At 37.4% G+C, this 21,100-nt stretch overlaps 1 protein-coding gene across 2 annotated transcripts in view; it reads right to left on the bottom strand.

Annotated features, from left to right (window-relative positions):
- LRRC49 (leucine rich repeat containing 49) overlaps nucleotides 1–21,100 on the bottom strand; it is a 201,007-nt gene that overhangs the window by 125,159 nt on the left and 54,748 nt on the right. For both annotated transcript variants that reach the window (XM_027851402.1, XM_027851401.1), the window contains one exon: nucleotides 12,837–12,898. In XM_027851402.1, the coding sequence (XP_027707203.1) occupies nucleotides 12,837–12,898 (62 nt within the window). The remainder of the gene's footprint in view (nucleotides 1–12,836; nucleotides 12,899–21,100) is intronic.

Here is a 21,100-nt window from a genome sequence, read left to right as displayed (position 1 = left end):
GAATCTCCAGCTTACTTAAAAGCACCACCTACTAAATAAAGCATCCTCTTGATCTCTCGAGCTGCTAGTGTCTCCCCCCAGAAATATATATTTTATATATACATATATACATATATATATACATATTTACATATGTACATGTGGTTTCCTTCAATAGGATATAAGCTCCTTGAGGGCAATGATTGTTTCATTTTTGTTTTTGTTTGTCTAGCACCTATCTACCAGCTTAGTGCCTGGCACATAGTAAATATTTAATGAATACTTGTTGATTTATCAACAAGCCTCTTGTCCAGTACCTATTTTTTGTCCCTAATTGTGAATCTTCTACTTATCTTAGGTACTTCTTTTTTTGTAAAGTAAATTCTGTGAAACCTATCCTATCTACTTGAGTAATTCTTGTTGGTGATTAAAAAGTAAGCAATAATCTTCTAAAATTTTACAGAGCTAATAATAGCCTCATAAGGCTGCTTTTTTCATTGCCAAACAAGGAGACATTATAATGATTAACGTTTTTACTGAAGTATTATTCTCTGCAATTAAACTTTTTCTGAAGTTTGATAAATCTCTATCTAATACATAACCAATCCTACTCTTACTTGCACTAGCTGAAATGGTGAGCATCTGACTATATGTAACAATGGTGACATCTACAGAATGCCAAGAACCCTCTTTCTTAATAATTTCAACCTTCCTATCCCAGGCCTTTATGAAAGCTATTTTAAAATAGTAAAATAGACCATTTCTTCTTCTCTTCCCCTGAGTAATGAAGTAGTCAAAAAATATAAGGAATAAAAGAGCAGTGGGATTCAGTCCCTGACCTATCTAGAGCCCACTTTAGGAGTTCCATATTATCTCTAAAATAAAACACAAACTCCTCGGTATGGCATATAAGGGCCTTCAAAACTGTGTATCCAACCTGCCTTTCCAGTTTTATTTCCCATTACTTGTCTTCATGTGCCCTTTGTTCTAGTCACACTGGAATACAAAGTATTCCCTAAATTCAACTTCCTCCATACATGTATAGCACTTCCTCCATACATATATGCAAGCCTAGAAGGGACTTCTTTCTCACTTGCACCTCTCAGAATCCTCATACATTCTTCAAGTCTCACTTCAGGTGTTACCTCCTATTTAAAGGTTTCCCTGATTCACCGTAACAGTCAATGCTCTCTCAATCTCTCTCTCTCTCTCTCTCTCTCTCTTTCTCTCTCTCTCTCTCTTCAAAAGATCTTGTATTTACTTCTTGTATTCACTGTGTTATCCTTCAGGAAATTGTAAGCTCCAATCAGAGCAGAACCTGTTTCATTTTTATCTTAGTATTATTCCCAGTACCTAGCACAGTATCTTATACATTTTTGGTCTGGACTACTTGCAGATCAAAAACTCTTCTATAACTTACAGTCTTAGAGGGTTGTCTGGAACACTGAAAAGTTAAGAGACTTTAACAGTGTCACATGGCCAGCATATATGTATAAAGGGCAAGACTTGAATTTAGGTCATTCTGAGTCCCTCTCTCTCCCACACCACACTCTCTTTCACCTTGCACGTATTTGATATTTAATAAACATTTGTTTAATCGAATTAAATCACAGTAAGGTTTGTTTTTTTTTCACATAGTGAAATAACAAGTAGATTAGGACAAACTGAAGAAGATCTTATAAAGTGGTCTAATTGAGCAAAAAAGTAACAGATACAAGTTTCAATGAGGGTAAGTGCAAGATAATGGTCAGAATTAGAAACAACAGATGGAAACTGCGATGAAGCAAATTTAGATTTGATTTAAAGAAAAATCCAAACTGTTATGGAGCTTTCCAAAAAAGTAGAATAGGCTATCTTGCAAGGGAGTTGATTCTCCATGACTTCAAGAAAAGATCTGATGACTATGTATCACGTCTGTTGTAAAAGGGATTTTTGCTCATGGCCTTGGAGGTCCCTTGCAATTTGGAAACTGTGGGCTTCTATAATATGCAGGTATAATAAAAATTTTAAGCTCTTCTTTTAAAATTTAGGACCCTTAGCTAAGAATTACAACTCATGAAAGGGATGTGGAAATCTTTCTAAATAATTCCCCTGTGCTTTTGCTGTTGTTGTTCAGTCCTTTCCATTATGTCTGACTCTTTGTGACCCCATTTCGGGTTTTCTTGGCAAAGATTCGAGAGTGGTTTGCCATTTCCTTTTCCAGCTCAGTTTTTTACAGATGAGGAAACTAAGGCAAACAGGGTTAAGTGACTTGCCCAGGGTCATATAGCTAGTAAGTATTTGAGGCTGAATTTGAACTCAGGTCTCCCTGACTCCAGGCCTAGCACCCTATCTACTGGGCCACCTAGTTCCCCTATGTTGCTGTTCCCCCAAAAGACCAGAAAATTCTGGATGTCATGCAGAAAGTTCATGAAAACAAAACAAGAAATCAACTCTTGTACAAAATCATGGTTTACTGTGAATGTAGAATACTGTATGCAGTTCTGTTTGTTGTACTTGAAGAAATGTAATAAAATGGATAAGATCTAGAAAAGGTAACAAAAATTATCAAGGGGAAGAGGAACAGGTGCTGTTTTATAAGACAGACTCAAAAGATTAAGATTCTTCAGCTTTTAAAAACAAAACCTATAAATCACTAATAGTATAAGTGTAGGCATTCACATTCAAGTCCTAGAACATTTGCTTAAGTATACCTCTCCTTTCAACCACCCCTACACTTGAAGCCTGAGTCAAGTTTATGACAATTAAAAGCAAATACTGCTTCACATTGTAGACAGTAAATTCAGTTCAGTATCCCTCTTCTGAATTCCCACAGTACTTGGTAGATCTTAAAGTGCTTGTCACATTGTCTCTATTATATTGATTTGAGTATATGTTCTAACTCCTCCAAGGGAGAATTGTTATGGGATCTATGCATAATCTGGAAGGTTAATAAGCAGACTGGGTCCACTACAAATTTATTTTACATAATCTCAGTCGGGCCCTCACTGTCGCAAGGCAAGCCTCCCTAATAGATTCACTATCTCACCACAGTGGCTTTTCTAAACTTTTTCATCCTACAAACCTCCTCAAATCTCCCACAGCTCCCCCTCACCCAATCTCTCAGCTGAGAACTTGGCTCATATTTTATTGGAAAAAATTGAAGCCATTTGCTGAGAGCTCCCTCTTCTCCACTCCTACTCCTCTCATATCATTCAAACGCCTTGCACCATTACCTACTTCTTCACCCTATCTAACACGAAGAAGTGAACCTTCTCCTTGACAAGACGAATTCTTCTACATTTACAAATCACCTCATTCTATCCTTTCTTCTCTAGCAAATTTCTCCCTCTACCATCCCCACTCTTTAATTTGCAGTTTCTCCCTATCTACTAATCACTTCCCTACTGCCTATAAATATCTCCCTATCTCCCCCATTCTAAAAAAAAATCCCTCAATTGATTTCTACATTCCTCCTATTCATCATTCCATCTCTCGCCTCCATTCCATGGTTAAACTCCTTGAGAAGGTCACTGTAATCCATGCCTCCTCTTCCTTTCCTCTCACTCTCTTCTAAACTCTGCAGTAAGGCTTCCAACCTCATCATTCAACTGAAAATGCCCTCTCCAAAGGTACCAATGATCTCTTCAACTCCAAATCTGGTGGCCTTTTCTCAATTCTCATCCTTCTTGATCTCTCTATAGCCTTTGACATTTTTGAGCATGCTCTTCTCCTTTAAACTCTTTTCTTTCTTGGTTTTTATGACACTGCTTTCTCCTGGTTTTCCTCTAACCTCTCTCAGTCTCCTCTGCTGAATCTTCTTCCAGGCTATGCCCACTAACCAAGTATGTTCCCCAAGGCTCTGTCCTTGGCATTCCTCTCTTCTCCTTTCATATCTCATCAGCTTCCAAGGATTCAATTATAATCTCTATGCAGATGGTTCTCAGATCTACTTATTTAGCTCAAACTCTGTCCTGACCACCAGTCTCACATCTCTAACTGCCTACTGGATATTTTGAACTGTATATCTCATAGACATCTTAAACTTAACATGTTCAAAAATGAACGCATTATCTATCCCCCCAAACTGTCCCCTTTTCCAAATTTTTCCTTTATTGCTGAGGGTACCACCATCTTCCCAGTAATTTAGGTATTATCCATGACTTCTCACTTCCTCTCATGCCAAATATCCAACGTGTGGTCAAATCTTGTCAATTCCAGTAATATTTCCTGTAAATGCTCTCTTTTTTGCCTCTAATATTGCCAACATCCTGGGGCAGGTCCTCATCACCTCAAGCCTAGACCATTTCAATAGCCTGCTGCTTGATCTCTTTGCCTCAAGTCTCTTCGCACTCCAGGCCATTCTCCACTCAGGTGTCAAAGTTATCTTCTTAATGCACAGGTGTGACCATGTTACTTCCCTATTCAATAAACTCCGTGGCTCACAATTACATCTAGGACCAAATATAAAATCCTCTGTTTAAGCCCCACCTTTCCAATCTTCTTACACCCTACTTCATTCCATATGGTCTACAATACAGGGACACTGGTTTCTTTGCTATTTGCTGCAAAAACACACTCCATCTCCTGTCTCTGGAAATTTTCACTGACTGTCCACCACACTTGGAATTCTCTCCTTCCTCATCTCCACTTCCTGGTTTCTTTGACTTCCTTCAAGTCTCAGCTAAAGTCCCACCTTCTACAAGAAGTTTTGCACTCCTAAAATTTAGTTCCTTTCCTATCAGATCATCTCCCATTTACTTTGTATATATTGTGCACATACACAATTGTTTGCATGTTGTCTCCCTCACTAAATTATGTGCTCCTATAGGGCAGGGGATGTTTTGGTCTTTCTTTCTATCTCCAGCACTGACCATACTATGGCTGGCACATAGTTGGCATTTAAGAATGCTTGCTGGGGGGTGGAGCCAAGATGGTGGAAGGAAAGCAGTGACTTGCTTGAACTCTCCCCCCAAACCCTTCCAAATACCTACAAAAAATGGCTCTAAACAAATTCTAAGGCAGCAGAACCTACAAAAAGACAGGGTGAAACAAATTTCCAGCCAAAGACAGCCTGGATGGTTGATCGGAAAGGTATATCACGCCGGGCGGGGAGGGGAGCACAGTTTGGCATGGGCACACAGGCCACAGCGACCCTGGAGCAGGCCTCAGAGGACTGAATCGTGGGCAGCTGTGGTGGTTTCCAGATTTCTCAATCCACAAACACCAAAGACAATATAGAAGATCAGTGGGAAAAGTCTGTGACTGCGGTGAGAGAAGGAGCGAGATCTCAGCCACCCCTGGGGCCGTGGCTGTTTCCTGAGCTTCTGGCCCACAGACTGAGGGAGAATCAAGTGGCTGATCAGAGGAGGATTGCAGGAATCTCTTTGCCAGTGCTGAGGCAGGAATCTCTTGCTTTACCGGTGCTTGGATCTGGGTCACAGTTCTGAGGGGCGGTCCTGGGATGAGCAGGAATGCTGGTGTGGTGAAGCTTGTTGTGGCGGTGGAGAGAAAACACCTTGCCCCTTATCATATCACCTTGGAAGAACTGACACTTTTCAGGTCCCTATAAGTATCTCTGAAAACAGCTGTACAAATCCCTGAAGCTTGGGACAGTACATTCTCCACACTGGAAACAGACTTTTACCTTAACAAAGAGTTTAAAACTCAAGTAATTGGCTGGGATCATGAGTAAGCAGCGCAAAAAGAGTCAGACTATATTATCTTACTTTGGTGACAAAGAAGATCAAAACATACAACCAGAAGAAGACAACGACGCCAAAGCTCCTAAATCCAAAGCCTCCAAGAAGAATATGAATCAGACCCAGGCCTTTGAAGAGCTCAAAAGGGATTTTGAGAAGTAAGAGAAGTAGAGGAAAAACTGAGAGTTTTGCAAGAAAATCATGAAAAATAAGTCAACAGCTTGCTAAAGGAGACCCAAAAAAATACTGAAGAAAATAACACCTTAAAAAAATAGCCTAACCCAAATGGCAAAAGAGGTTCCAAAAGCCAATGAGGAGAAGAACGCCCTGAAAAGCAAAATTGGCCAAATGGAAAAGGAAGTCCAAAAGATTACTGAAGAAAATACTTCCTTAAAAATTAGAATAGAGAAATTGGAAGCTAGTGACTTTATGAGAAATCAAGACACTATAAAACAAATCCAAAAGAATGAAAAATTAGAAAACAATGTGAAATATCTCATTGGAAAAACAACTGACCTGGAAAATAGATCCAGGAGAGAGAACTTAAAAATTATTGGACTATCTGAAAGCCATGATCAAAAAAAGAGCCTAGACATCATCTTTCAAGAAATTATCAAGGAAAACTGCCCTGATATTTTAGAACCAGAGGGCAAAATAGAAATTGAAAGAATCCACCGATCTCTTCCTGAAAGAGATCCCCAAAGGAAAACTCCTAGGAATATTGTAGCCAAATTCCAGAGTTCCCAGGTCAAGGAGAAAATATTACAAGCAGCCAGAAAGAAACAATTCAAGTATTGTGGAAACACAATCAGGATAACACAAGATTTAGCTGCTTCTACATTAAGGGACCACAGAGCATGGAATATGATATTCTGGAGGGGAAAGGAGATAGGGTTATAACCAAGAATCACCTACTCAGCAAAACTGAGTATAATCCTGCAGGGGAAAAAATGGTCATTCAGTGACATAGAGGACTTTCAAGCATTCTTGATGAAAGGACCAGAGCTGAATAGAAAATTTGATTTTCAAATACAAGATTCAAGTAGAACATGAAGAGGTAAACAGGAAAGAGAAAATCATAAGACATTTATTAGGGTTGAACTGTTTACATTCCTACACGGAAAGATGATATTTGTAACTGATGAGAACTTTGTCAGTATTAGGGTAGTTGGAGGGGAAAAAATTATATGTACGCATATATAGATAAAGATAGATAGATAGATAGATAGATAGATAGATAGACAGACAGACAGATAGATATATAGAGGGCACAGGGTGAGTTGAAAATGAAGGGGTCATATCTGGAGAATAAAATTAAGGGGTGAGAGAGGATTATACTAGGAGAAGGAGAAAGGAAGAGGTAGAACAGGGTAAATTATCCCACAAAAAAACAAAAAAACAGAAAAGGCTCTTATAGTGGAGGGGAAACAGGAGGGTGAGAGGGAATGAGTGAATCTTATTCTCTTAGGATTTGACTTAAGGAGGGAATAACATACACACTATATTGGGTGTGGAAATCTGTCTTACCCTACAGGAAAATAGTGGGGGAAGGGGACAAAAGAGTAGGTGAATGATAGAGAGGAGGGCAGACTGGGAAAGGGGGTAATCAGAAGCAAGTACTTCTGAGGAGGGTCAGGGTTAAAAGAAAGAATAGAATAAATGGGGGGGTGGGATAGGATTAAGGGAAACAGAGTTAGTTTTTCACAGCATGTCTACTATGGAAGTGTTTTGCATAACTGCACATATATAACCTATATTTAGTTGCTTGCCTTATCAATGAGGGTGGGTGGGGAGGGAGGAAGGGAGAAAATTTGGAACCCAAAGTTTTAAAAACAGATGTTTAAAAAAAATGTTTTCACATGCAACTGGGAAATAAGAAATACAGGAAATGGGGCACAGAAATCCATCCTGCCCTACAGGAAAATTGAAGGGGAAGGGGATAAGAGAAGGGGGGAAGAGATAGAAGGGAAGGCAGACTAGGGGAAGGGGTATTCAGAATGCATGCCATCTTGGGGTGGAGGGAGGGGCAAGATGGGGTGAAAATTTGCAACTCAAAATCTTGTGGAAGTAAATGTTGAAAACAAAAAAAATTTAAAAAGAAAAAAAAGAATGCTTGCTGACTTGATTTGATTTTAAGAAAGATAACCATATGTCTTTCCATGATATATCTTTTGGTGTCATTGTCAGAGACAGAATAGGGACCTGGATGGACCATGAGTGTAGAATTGTATGGGAATATACATGTTAGATTGAACAGAAAAGAAAAAAGGAACAAAGTCTTATTCTAAGGCCTTATTTTATCATTAAAATAATCCAAGCATTTGATGTTCTCTATCCTAGGTCCTCAAGAATTATTCCTGACCAGGTTCTAATAGGTTGAGGAGAGGACTTAAGGTTCACTAGGAATTCAAAAATAAGATTACTGTTTGACAGTTTGATTCCTCTGATCCCTCACTTTCACTTACTTCACAAATGCAACTGGTTGTCAAATATTGTTGTTTCTACCTATTCAATACCTCTTGTATAGTCTCCTTTTCTCCCCTCACATAGCAATCACCCTAGTCCAGGGCCTCTTCACCCCTCCCCTGGACTACTGCAGTAACTTCCTTAATTAAACTCTTTGCTTCAAGTCTCTCACTATTGCATTCATCCTCCATACTGCCACCAACATGATTTTCTTCCTGATTTTCCTAAAGATGACATCTTCCATGTCATCTCCCTACTCAAAAGTCTAGTGCCACCCTATTAACTTTAGGATCAAAGGCAAACTCCTTTGGCATCTACAGTTCTTCACAATCTGGCCCCATCCTAGCTTTCTAATATATAATTTTTTTCATACACATTATTCCTTTCCACTCCCATCTCAAAGCCTTTTCACTGCTTTCCCCCATGCCTGGAGTGCTCTCCCTCCTCACCTCTGCCTCCTGGAATACAAGGTTTCCTTCAACACTAGCTCCAGTGCCACCTTTCTCATGAGAGCTTTCCTGTTCATCCAGCTGCTAGTGCCTTCTCCTACCAAGGTTACCTTGCATCTGCTTTGAATATAGATTGCATATACCTATTTATCTGCATGTTGCTTTTCCCATTAGAATGAAAGCTCCATGAGAACAAGGACTTCTTCACTTCTCTCTTTGTATCCCTAGAATGTAGCACTACCTGGCACACAGTAGATCCTTGAATGCCTATGGACTGACTGATTCCCTAAAGTCTTTGGCTGTCTGGGCTCTTACTTGTCAGATATCAACTTGTGTTTAATTTTGGTTTTCCTGTCTTTTGATTTGGTACAGAGTATAGGGAGAAAAGACAGTCAAAGTTTTAAAGCAATCCTCTGGGGCTTTTGTACCATTGTAACTCAATATAAGACATAGGGTTCTCGTCTCTTTCCCGTTAGTATCTACAGCATAGTTGCTTGCATGTCGTGGGTACTAAATAAATATTTGTTGAATTGAATTGAACTGACAAAAAACAAGTCGTCAAAGGCCAGCTGTAGTAATAAGCACTATGATCCATTTGGGTTGGATGCTAGATGACACAGTAGACAGAGAATAACAGCATTTACCTCCAAGGGTTGTTGTGAGGATCAAATGAGATATTTTTAAAGTGCTTTTCAAACCTATAAGTGCTATATAAATGCTATCTGCTGTTGTTGTTGTTACAGATCAAGATAGTCATTCCCAGAAGTATTTGTGGCTTTGTTTATGTTCCAGGGAACAGTAATAACAATAATAGCTAGAATTTATATGTGCTTTAGGTTTTACAAGGGGCTTTACATAAATTATTTCATTTGATTCTTTTTTTTTTTTTCAGTGAGGCAATTGGGATTAAGTGACTTGGCCAGAGTCACACAGCTAGAAAGTATTATGTGTCTGAGTCTGGATTTGAACTCAGGTCCTCCTAACTCCAGAGCCGGTGCTCTATCCACTGCGCCACCCAGCTGTCCCTTCATTTGATTCTTACAACAATTCTGGGAAATAGGTGTTATTATCATCTCATTTTAACAGATGAAGAAATTGAGTCTTGGAGAGGGTAAGTGACTTGCCCTGGATCACAGAGCTAAGTAAATGAGTCAGAATTTGTATTCAGGCATTCCTGACTCCAAGTATAGCCCCTTATCTACTATGCCAGCCAGGAAAATGGAATATCCTCATTTTAAAATATAATTATGAATTTTCCTGCCTTACATAGGCCTCTATATACTAGATATCACAAAGGCCCAGACAGAATACAATGATCATCACTGTCCAACAGTCATTTTGAAATAAGATCCAAGGAAAAGCTTTCCCTAGTAATAAATATTTCACACAGTCCCAACTAAAACTATCCATCTCAGAGAGTCTCATGAATACTTATCTGAACTACCCTGAACCTGGTGAAGCTTATCAGTAATTCTAGAAACAAAACTACAGTCAAAGTGTATGACCATCAGTTCTTCTATACATAGAACCTATGTGGTATCCTTTTAATGGAAGTACACTGACTTTAGGGTTGGGTTTTTTTTTCAGTTTACCTAACTAAATTCAAATTGATAATTTGTTTTAATTGTAAAAGGAGTAAGAATCCTCAAATATATTTTCCTTGACCACTGTCAGGCCTTTCAAAAAAAATTTCCTGTACCAATATCTAGTGTGTCGTATTATCTAGGCTATGACAAGACTGATTACTATGAAGGCTCAGCAACCTTCTCTAGAATTAGAAAAATGGAATCACTGATTGCTTCTAACATAAAAAGTACTGAGATCCCTTAGAGATGTTATGATAGGGTCTGGTAATTTGTAGATCCAGTAAGTCTGGCCTCTAGTAAAAAGAGGGTAGGGGCTAGCTAGCTACCTATAGCTCTTATTTTGCCCCTTGGACCCAATACATTTCCTGCACTGTCTCCTGGACCATTAGAATCAACAGGAGCAGAGCAGAAAATGTACTTACCCTCAGAAGCAGATCAGCTGGAAGCACTCGAGGAGGACATAGTGCTAAGCCTGTGTAAAAACATAGAGAAAGAAATGATTAAAAGCAGGAAAGGTTTGAAACTGTTTACTCACAGTTCCATGTCATAACCTTGAGAAATCACTGCTTTTTAAAGAAAAAATTAATTTTTAAAATGTTTTTACACTACATGAGTGGGGAAAGCAACTTTCCTGAAGTGGTAAACTCCCTACATAAAACACATACAGAAGCCAACCTCCCTCTCAGATCTAGAGTAACGATAATAATAATAATAATAATAATAATAATAATAATGACAAATAATATTTACACAGGGCTTTAAAATTTTTCAAAGTGTTTCACATATGTCATCTTGTTTGATCCTCATGACAACCCTCTGAAGTAGATACTATTAATATCACCATTTTACAGATGAGGAAACTAGGAAACTGAGCCTGAGAGAAGTTAAGTGACTTGACCAAGGTAACAATGGTAGTAAATATCTGATGTAGAACCTGAACTCAAGTCTTACTGACTACAAGCCTAGCCCTCTATTCACTGAGCCACCTAGCTGCATCTAACTAGAGAATTAGAAAGAAGAAAAGAAGAAGGAGGTGGAAGAGGAAGAGGAGGAGGAGGAGGAGGAGGAGGAGGAGAAGAAGAAGCAGCAGTTAAGGAGATCAGGATTCAACGTACCTTCTATCTAGTTTGAGTACTATAATATTCTGTACAAAATGTAACAATTTTTACCACTGTTTAAAATACTCTCCAATCCCTAAATGTGGAAAATCTGAAATTGGGGTGGAAAATAAAACCAGGCATGGGAAAGAGAGAAACAACCACAAGCAGGATGAAGAATACTGTTTAAAGCCAAACTCCAGACCTGAACTTACGAGGTATTTTTCTTTACTCTCTCTTTCTCTCACAGGTTGTTTCTTTGTCAGAGATATACCAACAACCCTGATTTGGAATCTAGAGGTAAATTGCACACTTATTAAGCATTTGAAACTATGCCTTTCCAAAATGTTTCTTAACACAAAAAGGGAAGCTCTTTAAGGAGGAAAGGGCTCCACATCCCCCATAAACTAGAAAAGGGTATAACAACTAGGACACTGCCTCCCTGCTAAATGATGGGAAAAGGTAAAAGTCTTTTAAAAAATTAAGTTACTTGTAAGGTTTTAATTTTTATAATTATCATTATTTTCTTAAAGCAGGGAAGAAAGAGAAAGGTTTTACGGAGGAGCAAAATGTATTCTTCTCTGGAAATACTTCCAATATGCCATGTTCACAGTCTAGAAGAAGCCCCCGTCCTTTAAAAGTACTTTGAAGTGAGAACAGGACCTATGCCTAGTTAAACAACAGAAAACCCCAATTCTAAAACTCTCAAAGAATAGACTAAATTTTAACTCCTGGTAGCCTGGACTTAGAGGTCAGGGAAAACTATCCCTTTCTATGCTTACCTGAATATTCCATTTCTTCTTAATCATGTCCAGAAAAAAACAAAAAAGGAGAAATGAGGAGTTATTATGCTAAATGATGATAAATATATATAAGAGGAGTCACTACTATACAGGAGGAGGAGGTGAGGAAAGGAATAGGGGATACTCTTGCAAAGTCAAGCCTGACTTTAGGGTCCCAGCTCCAGCTTTGAGCACTTCCAGGTCACCAGATGGTGAGAAAACATCATTGCAATATAATGATATACATAACACCTTTTAAAAAAATTTCTATGTTTTTAAATTCTGTAACCATCATTACTTCTAAATAAAGATGCCAAGGCTTCACGGCCTATTCTGAAAGAGGCATAGTAACAAATACAGATTGTAACCCTCTATATAAAAACTGATCAGTAACAACACAAATTCCTTGTGATAATTTATGAAACAAACATAATTTCATGCAAAAGTAAATGTCACATGAAGGATATCAAATTACATGTGGAAATTTCCATATACATATATTTTATAAAATAACAACTATAAATGATGTCAGTTTTGCAATTAAATAAAAAAAATCTGTTATATACTTATTTCAACATTTTGGCATTAAAGGCAGGACACAAACTTCATCAGTAAAATATAAATAGGAGTATTGTTTTTTCAACCCAAGAACTTTGTTGTTAAACTGCCCTGTCATCTTCACATTTTTAATATGACATATCAAAGAATACTCTAAATTATTTCCATTCTAAATCCAAAACAGTAGTGTCAACATATTCATATCATCAATAACAAACCAATTAGAATGTCTACTTACCAAGAGATACTGTTGTAGCTGAGAAACAGACGTTGGAGGCAGGGCAAATTATCCACATCTCTCTAGAAGGAAATAAAGAAGCAAAAAACTTACCATCTGAAAGGGAAAAAAAATCTTTGAAATGTCTACTTTCTCAGTTGTTGAAATATATGCTGCTTTCAATATACTGCAAGCTTGCTGCATCAGTGATTTCTATCAGACATTTGGCTCCATTCTCTTCCACTGCAGATTATAGGGGAGGGCTTCTGAATATCTGCAGAACAAGCTGCACCACTTGCAAGGTAAATAGCACTGAAGAGAACAGAGAGAGATGCTGCTGCTGCTGCTAGCTTCTCTGAACATGCTGTTGGGAAAGAGGCCAAAATGCTTCTTCAGCATTTCAACTGGAGCACAGATAGGAGAACCCAACAGAGAGAAAAAGATTTAGTAAGGATGCTGCACTAAAGCTTAATTTCAAGTAGATAATCTTGCATTCCAAATAGTAGTTTCTATATTCAAAATGTTGGGAATTTTTAAGTCAGCAGTCCCACTAATTTTAGACCACACAGAATGTGTCACCCAATCACAAATGAAGCAGCACACCCACACCCACACTCACACATACACATATATGTGTGTGTGTGTGTGGGTCTATATAGATATAAATATGTATGCTTATATGTGTGTGTGTTAAATCCTCTGTGTCACTGGCAGCCTTTACAAATGAAAATCTACAATCTAATCAAGTACTGGGAAGGCCAAACAACCAAAAATGGATTCTGCTCTATGCTTAAAAATAATAACGAGAAATTCTGCTATTTTAGTATAATTTCCACTAGCAAATGCTTCAGGTTTTAGTGACTAATGATGATCCAAAAGCCAGGAATAAGCTTACATGGAGTGACCTGTACTCACTAAATAAAAAGATAATACCCTCCTAAAAGTAAAACCCCCAAGAATTATAGAATCTCAAAGCCTTAGAAAAGAGCTTGGAGGTCATTTGGTCCAACCCTTTCATTTTAAAGGTAAGTGAAAGGAGAGGTAAAATAAATTGTCCAAACAAAATTAATTAATGATCATTAAATATAGTTAGAAAAGAACCCAGGTCTTTTGACCACCAGGCCAATGTTCTTTCTATTATACCAGACTGTTTCCTTTTTTTTTGTCCTGACTATATGATTTCAACCACACAGGGAACTTCCATAGTGGAAACTCCACCAGTAGAGAGTAGCAGCTCCTCTGTAATCTATAGTCATGAAGAAGTGCTTAGGGCATGAGAAGCTTCAGTGATTTACCCAGGGTCACGTAAATAGTATGGGCAAGAAGTAGTACTTGAATCCAGGCCGTCCTGGCTCTGAAGCTGATTTTCAATCCATTAATATCAAAACTATCTCTTATTAATGTTTCCCACACAAAAGATAAATGTTTCCCAATTATTTAAGGGGATGATAATTTGTCAAAAATCAATATAATCAGCCAGTTTCCCACCCCGAAGTACATGGGCACAAGTTACAGCATGCTTCAACTCACAAACTGCCTTACTTCATGTTTATAGTCTATCAATCGCCTTTCTCTTCCTCCCTTCTTGAATTTAACTAAAACTCTCATTCCTAAAAATCTCATTCAGCTTTTAGAAAATCACAGTAAGATGTGAACAGCACATATACTAAAGAAAGAGGTATATCTATGTTGTTAAAAAAGAGCTAATTAACCTTAAAGAATTTTTTGGAATGTCTATGGAAGGTAGGGATTGGAATTGCTTTTAATAGAAAAAGAGGAAGAAGAAAGGCCTACTCATACCACCTCTGTTTCTGGGGACCATGCACTGACCTCTATGAAGTGCTCGCAACCGAATATCAATTATGCAAACCTTCAGTGTGCCACACACACTTAGCTAACTGTGTGCATCCTGGGTGGTCTGTCTGAGAGCTAACTTCATAAAGCAAATTAAGCACAAAAAAGAGAATTCAGCTTCTCTGGGTAGTTTCCTCATCTCTAAAATGAGAAGAGCAGACAAGATGGCTTCTGAGATCTATGATCCCAGGATCTAAGAGACAAAAGGAAACAGCTAGAAGTGAGGCAGATCACTCAGGGGGGATGAGTTTCAGGTCTTTGCCATATCACTTCTATCTGGTCTTAGAAAGAGTTAATAATAATACACTTTAAGGTTTAGAAAGCGCTTTACATATGTTAATCTCATTTGATCTTCACAATAACTCAGTGAGGTAGGTACTATTATTTTCTCTATTTTACATTTGATATAGTTGTTAATGGTTTTCAGTTTTTCTTTTGAGAACAATTTGTTCATATCTTTCTACCCCATCTCTGTTGAGGCTTATCACATATATTTGTTAGATGTCTGTATATCTTGGATACTAAACCCTTATGAGAGATAGTTGATACAGAGGGTTTTTCTTCCCCAATTGAGATTACGATTAAGTGGCCTGCCTAGAGTCAGACATCTATTAAGTGTCCAAGGCAGGATTATCTTACCCTGCCATAGGGAAGAAGTGGCTTCCATTGTATCTGCACAGGAAGGAATACTAATAATAACTAAATTTTGCAAGATTTGTCAGCTTATTTGATCCTTACAAGAACCCAGGTAGATAAGTGACATTATTATCCTCATTTTACAGATGAGGAAATTGGGACAGAGAGAAGTTAAGTGCATTGCTCAGGGTCACAATTAGTATCTGAGCCACATTTGAACTCAGGTCTTTCTGAAGCCAAGTCAAGCACTCTATCCACCTAGCTCCATAGCAAAGATGGTTAGCTCTCAGCAAAATCTCCAAGTAAATTAAGTTTAGATGCTGGTTCTGATCTTGGGGAAATCACTTAATCTATTTGGGACTCAGTTTCCTTATCTCTCCCTATCTAATGGACCCTTCCCTGCTATCTCCAAACATACTTAGGACTCCCTCATCTTCAAAAAACTTTTACATGAAGATTAATTCTTAACCAAGAAGGGAAAGGGTTATTACAAAAGATAAACTAGATATTTTTAAGGGGGGACTAAAATTTAAAAGATTGTGCAAAAACAAAATTAATGAATCTAGGATAAAAAGAGGAGTAGTCAATTGGGGAAGAAAAACTTTCTGTATCAACCATCTCTGGTAAGGGTTTGATATCCAAGATATATAGATATCTAAAAAATATATATAATAAGACCAAAAGTCACTCCTCAACAGAGATAGGGTAGAGAGATATGAACAGATTGTTCTCAAAAGAAAAACTGAAAACCATTAACAACTATATGAAAGAATGCTATAAATAATTAATAAGAGAAATGCAAGTCAAATCAACTCTAAAGTTTGACCTCCCTCTCAGCAAATTGGCAAAGATGACAAAAGATGGGAATAGTTAAGTGTTGGAGGCGATATAGCACACTTATGAACTGTTGTTGGAACTGTAAATTGGTTTAAAAAAACATTTTGGAAAGCAATTTTGTTGTGTTGTTTTTCAGTCATTTCAGTTGTGTCCAACTCTTCATAACTCCATTTGAAGTTTTCTTCACAAAAATACTCGAGTGGTTTGTCATTTCCTTCTCCAGCTCATTTTACGGATGAGGAATCTGAGGCAAACAAGGTTGAGCAACTTGCCCAAGGTCACACAGCTAGTAAGTGTCTGAGGCCACATCTGAACTCAGGTCTTCCTGACTCCAGGCATGGAGATGGGAGATGGAGTGTCATGTATGAGGAATTTCAAAAATGTCAATATGGCTAGACTATAGAGTCTATGTAATGCACATAATAATGTATAGAAGAGATTAAAAAGCTAGCATAAGTCAGGTTGAGAAAAGCTTTAAATGCCAAAGAAATTTATATTTGATCCTAGAGGTCCTTTGGTATTGTTCAGTCATTTCAGTTGTCTCTAACTCATCATGACTCCATTTGGGGTTTTCTTGGCAAAGCAACTGAAGTGGTTTGTCATTCCCTTCTCCAGCTCATTTTACAGATGAGGAAACTGAGGCAAACAGGGTTAAGTGACTCCCCCAGGGTTACTCAGCTAGTAAGTGTCTGAGGCTGGATTTGAACTCAGGAAGATGAATCTTTCTGATATTAGGCCCATCACTCCATCTGCTCTGCCACCTATCTGTCCTGGAGGTAATGGGGAGGGGGGGAGGCATTAGACTTTTTTTGAGAAGGGAGATGACATGGTCATACCTGCACTTTAGTGGTGTTTTAAAAAATTAAATAAACTGGAAAAAACATGGATATGATAAATAAAACTAAAAAATTGGTTCTTTGAAAAAGCTGATAAAATTGATAAACCTTTAGCCAATCTGATTAAAAAGAAGAGGACAGGAAATTAAATAAACAAAATAGCAAATAATCAAGGTGAAATCAAAACAAAACCAGAAGAAATAAAAAAGTTTATCAGAACCTACATGCATTATTTTATACTAAAAAAAAAGCTTAGAACACAAAAGAAATAGAATACCTTTGAAATATAAAATACCCAAACAGAAGACCAAATAAGAGATATTAAATAATCTGATCTCAGAAAAAGAAATAGAAGTAGTTATAAAGGAAATACCACACCCTAGACCCCCCAAAAACCTCCTGGTCCTGATGGATTCACAGGAGAATTCAATTTTAAAGAATAATTAGTATTAAAATTACACAAATTTTTTGCAAAAACTGAGAAAGTATCCTACCAGATTCCTTTTATGAGACAAATGTAATCCTAGTACCTAAACCAGGGAAAGCTAACACAGAACTGCAGACCAAGTATCATTAATGAATATTGATTCAAAGAATTGAAATAAAATTTTGTCAAAAAGACTACAGTGATTCATCCAAGACATCATTCATCATCACCAAGGCAGATTTCTATCAGACAAGAAAGGATGGTTCAAAATTTGGAAAAAAAAATCAACTTCATGCTAAAAACAAAAGCATCCCAAACCACATGGTTATCTCAATAGATCCAGAAAGCTATTAAGCATAGGCATATAACAGGGCAGCTATGTGGCACAGCAGATAGAGACAGCCTGGCCTAGAGTCAGGAAGACCTGAGTTCAAATCCAGTCTCAGACACTTACTAGCTGTGTGACCCTGGGCAAGTCACTTAACCCTGTTTGCCTTAGTTTCCTAGAGAAAAGAATGAAAAACCACACCAATATCATTGCCAAGAAAACCTCAAGTGGGGTCATGAATGGGGTCAACTGGACACAGCTGAAATGACTAAACAACAACAAAACAGGTATGTATAGGCATACGGCGTCCTTTTTAAATATCATTAAAAGTATTTAAAACCAATAGTAAGCATCATATGCAATGGAGATACACTAGATGCTTTCCAATATATATAGAAGTAAAGCAAGGATGTCCACTTTTCCCACTATTATTTGATATAGTTCTGGAAATGCTCTAGAAATCTATAACATCCATTCATTTCTCACCAGGCTTCACTCCTCTGGACTTCTCCAACACGTCCCAGAAACCTCTACTCATACCTTGAAGAACCCTTTGTCCCTAGGGCTTCTCCATTTAATTGGTGGGTAGAGGGCTCAAATGTACAGGACAAACTAGCCTTCATTTCCCATCAGGCCACACTCCTCTGGACTTCTCCATCGTGCTCTCATCCACCAAAGCTGGGTACCGTCCCCCCTACTCTTCTCAGCTTCCTTGTATGTATTATCTTCCCATTAGAATGTAAGCTCCTTGAGGGCAGGGACTGTTTTTATTTTGCTTGTATTAGTATTCTAGGGCTTAGCACTGTGCCTGAAACATAGTATCTGCTTAATAAATGCTTGTTAACTGACTTGTCAAGAGGCCATAGTGGGTATAGCAGATTCCTAGCTGATGACTACACTAGTCATAGTTTTTTATCTTTACAATACTGGTGCTATTATATAAATTGTTCTGCTTTTTCTCACTTCACTTTGCATCAGTTAATACATCTTCCCAGATTTCTCTAAAACTGTCCCTTTCATCACTTCTTACAGGACAATAATATTCTATTACCTTCATATACCATAATTCGTTCAGCCATTTTTAAGCCCTTATTTCCAGTCCTTTGCTTTCACAAAAAAACTACTATAAATATGTATGAATCCTTTTCCTCTTTCTCCCTTCTTCTCCTTGTTCTGTTCCTGACTCTCTAGACTTCTCTTTGCTCTAATAGCCTTCTCATTCTGGAATACATCTCTGACCATGTGGCCTTCTCCCCCTGTAAGATTACTCTACTCCTTCAGGGATCATCCTACCCCCTTCCAGTTGGTAAATTCCTCCCTGAATCTCCATTGAGCAGCTCAGTAGTACAGTGAATAAAGTGTGGATGTGAGTAAAGAAGACCACAGCTGGAATTCTGCCTTAGATAATTACTAGTCATATGGTCCCGAACAAGTTACTTAACTTTTCTGTGCCTCCGCTTCCTCATCTGTTTCAGTTTCCAATGCACTTGATGACTATACACAGTTTAAATTACACAATGTAATTACATATAATTCTGTAGCCACTTGAGCACTTATTCCTTTTCCAGAATTAAAAAAAAAATAATTATGCCCATTCATTTTGGGAATTCTAAACTTGTTTGTTTGTTTTTTTTTTTAATGTCCTACACATGCAAATTTTTAATCCTAGACTGGCTTTCCACTAAACAAGAAATGCTTCTAGGTCATCTGCCCTACTGATAGCATGCCCCAAGGGAATACCAACAAATTTTCAATATTAGCATTAGCAATTAGTAAAACAAGTCTCCTGAGAAGATCGTATGACATTCTAAAATTATATATTAATGATTTGGGGATTTTCTGCTGTTTTGGAATATCTATTTCATTATTATCTCCCATCATTGTGGATAATTAAGAGTTACCTCTACAAATTATAACTAACTTTATTTTAGTTTCAGAATTTTTAAAGATATAAAGTTATTTATACTTCCCTCATTAAATAATCATCTCACTGCCAGGGGAACTATCCAAAGAGCTTAGAGTGATGACATCCCCAAAGTGACAATAAAAAAACAAACTGATTTAAACCAAACATGAAGGATCTGCTCACAGAAACAAACTTTCTAGCCTCCCTGATAGTATTCCTGTTACACAGTCTTGATTTAACTCATCTCACAAAAGAGTTATGGGAATCAACTCAGAACATTTTTTTAAGCAAGATACAAGTTTGGTTTTTTTTTCATTTTCCAAAAGTATCTAGAAATAGATGTATGACAAAATAAAATTACTATTACAAAATTTCTTTGGAATTGTAATTCTTTATAAACTATGTTTTAAGGAATAAAGATTTTGTCTTTTAAATAGGAATGATTATCCCCTTCAAATATATTCAGGTTTTTTTTTTTAATTTTATTAAACTCACAAAGGACCAAAATGATTCAGCAACCTAACCCATTAAAATATTCAGTGCAGTAACTATTTTTAGAGCCCCTTTCCATGGAGAAGTCAGGAAAGAGAGAGATAAAGAAGGGGGGATGAGAGCATGCATCATCAAAGTTAGAGACCATAATATCACAAGTTTTTTTCCTTTCTGTTTATTCTACCTGACGAAAGTAATCTAAAATATCCCATTGGAAGAGAACAGTTCCTTTTTTTCTTTTTAATCATAGAAGTAGCGTCGGAACTGATTATTTAACCAAGTATAAGACTAACTCAACAATCAACTCATTTTTAACTAAAGTCACACAAAAGAACTGATTTATAAATTCTAAAACAACTATTTGCTATAAACATGTGCTTATTATAATATGAATCTTAGTCTTTCTATATGAGGAACTATATGTGTTGTTCTTTCCACCAATTCTTCTAACTATATAATTCCACTTGAATGAAAATGGAGATCACTTATATAGTTCCAATGTCAGCATAAGGTAACCAATCCTCCACCTCCTCTTTCTTCTATGTGTCTTGTTTATTCAGTAACTGATAGCCAACGAATCTAACTCCAACCAACCTTTCTGGTCTTCTTTCCAATCCCTCCTTTTCGACAAAATTGTTTCACTCATTGTTCTCTGATGAGGTCTGGTTTCCTGCCTCCATGCTTTTGCTCATCCTATTCCTTTCAATCAAAAGACTCTATCTCCCTTCTATCCACTTGTCATTATAATAATCAATAAAAAAGTGTATTATGTGGGAGGCATAATATTATGCTGGGAGTATAAAAATAAGTGTTTATGACCTTAATGGGCTTATAATCGGATTCAGGAAATAAGAACATACACATAAAAAGATAAGTAATCATTAAAGTAGCATATAGGGGACAGCTAGGTGGCACAGTGGATAGAGTACTGGCCCTGGAGTCAGGAGGACCTGAATTCCAATCCGGCCT

The sequence above is a fragment of the Vombatus ursinus genome, unplaced genomic scaffold (genome assembly GCF_900497805.2).
Source record: "Vombatus ursinus unplaced genomic scaffold, bare-nosed wombat genome assembly UNPS02009205.1, whole genome shotgun sequence".
NCBI lineage: Eukaryota > Metazoa > Chordata > Mammalia > Diprotodontia > Vombatidae > Vombatus > Vombatus ursinus.
This window is presented reverse-complemented; position numbering and strand designations above follow the sequence as displayed.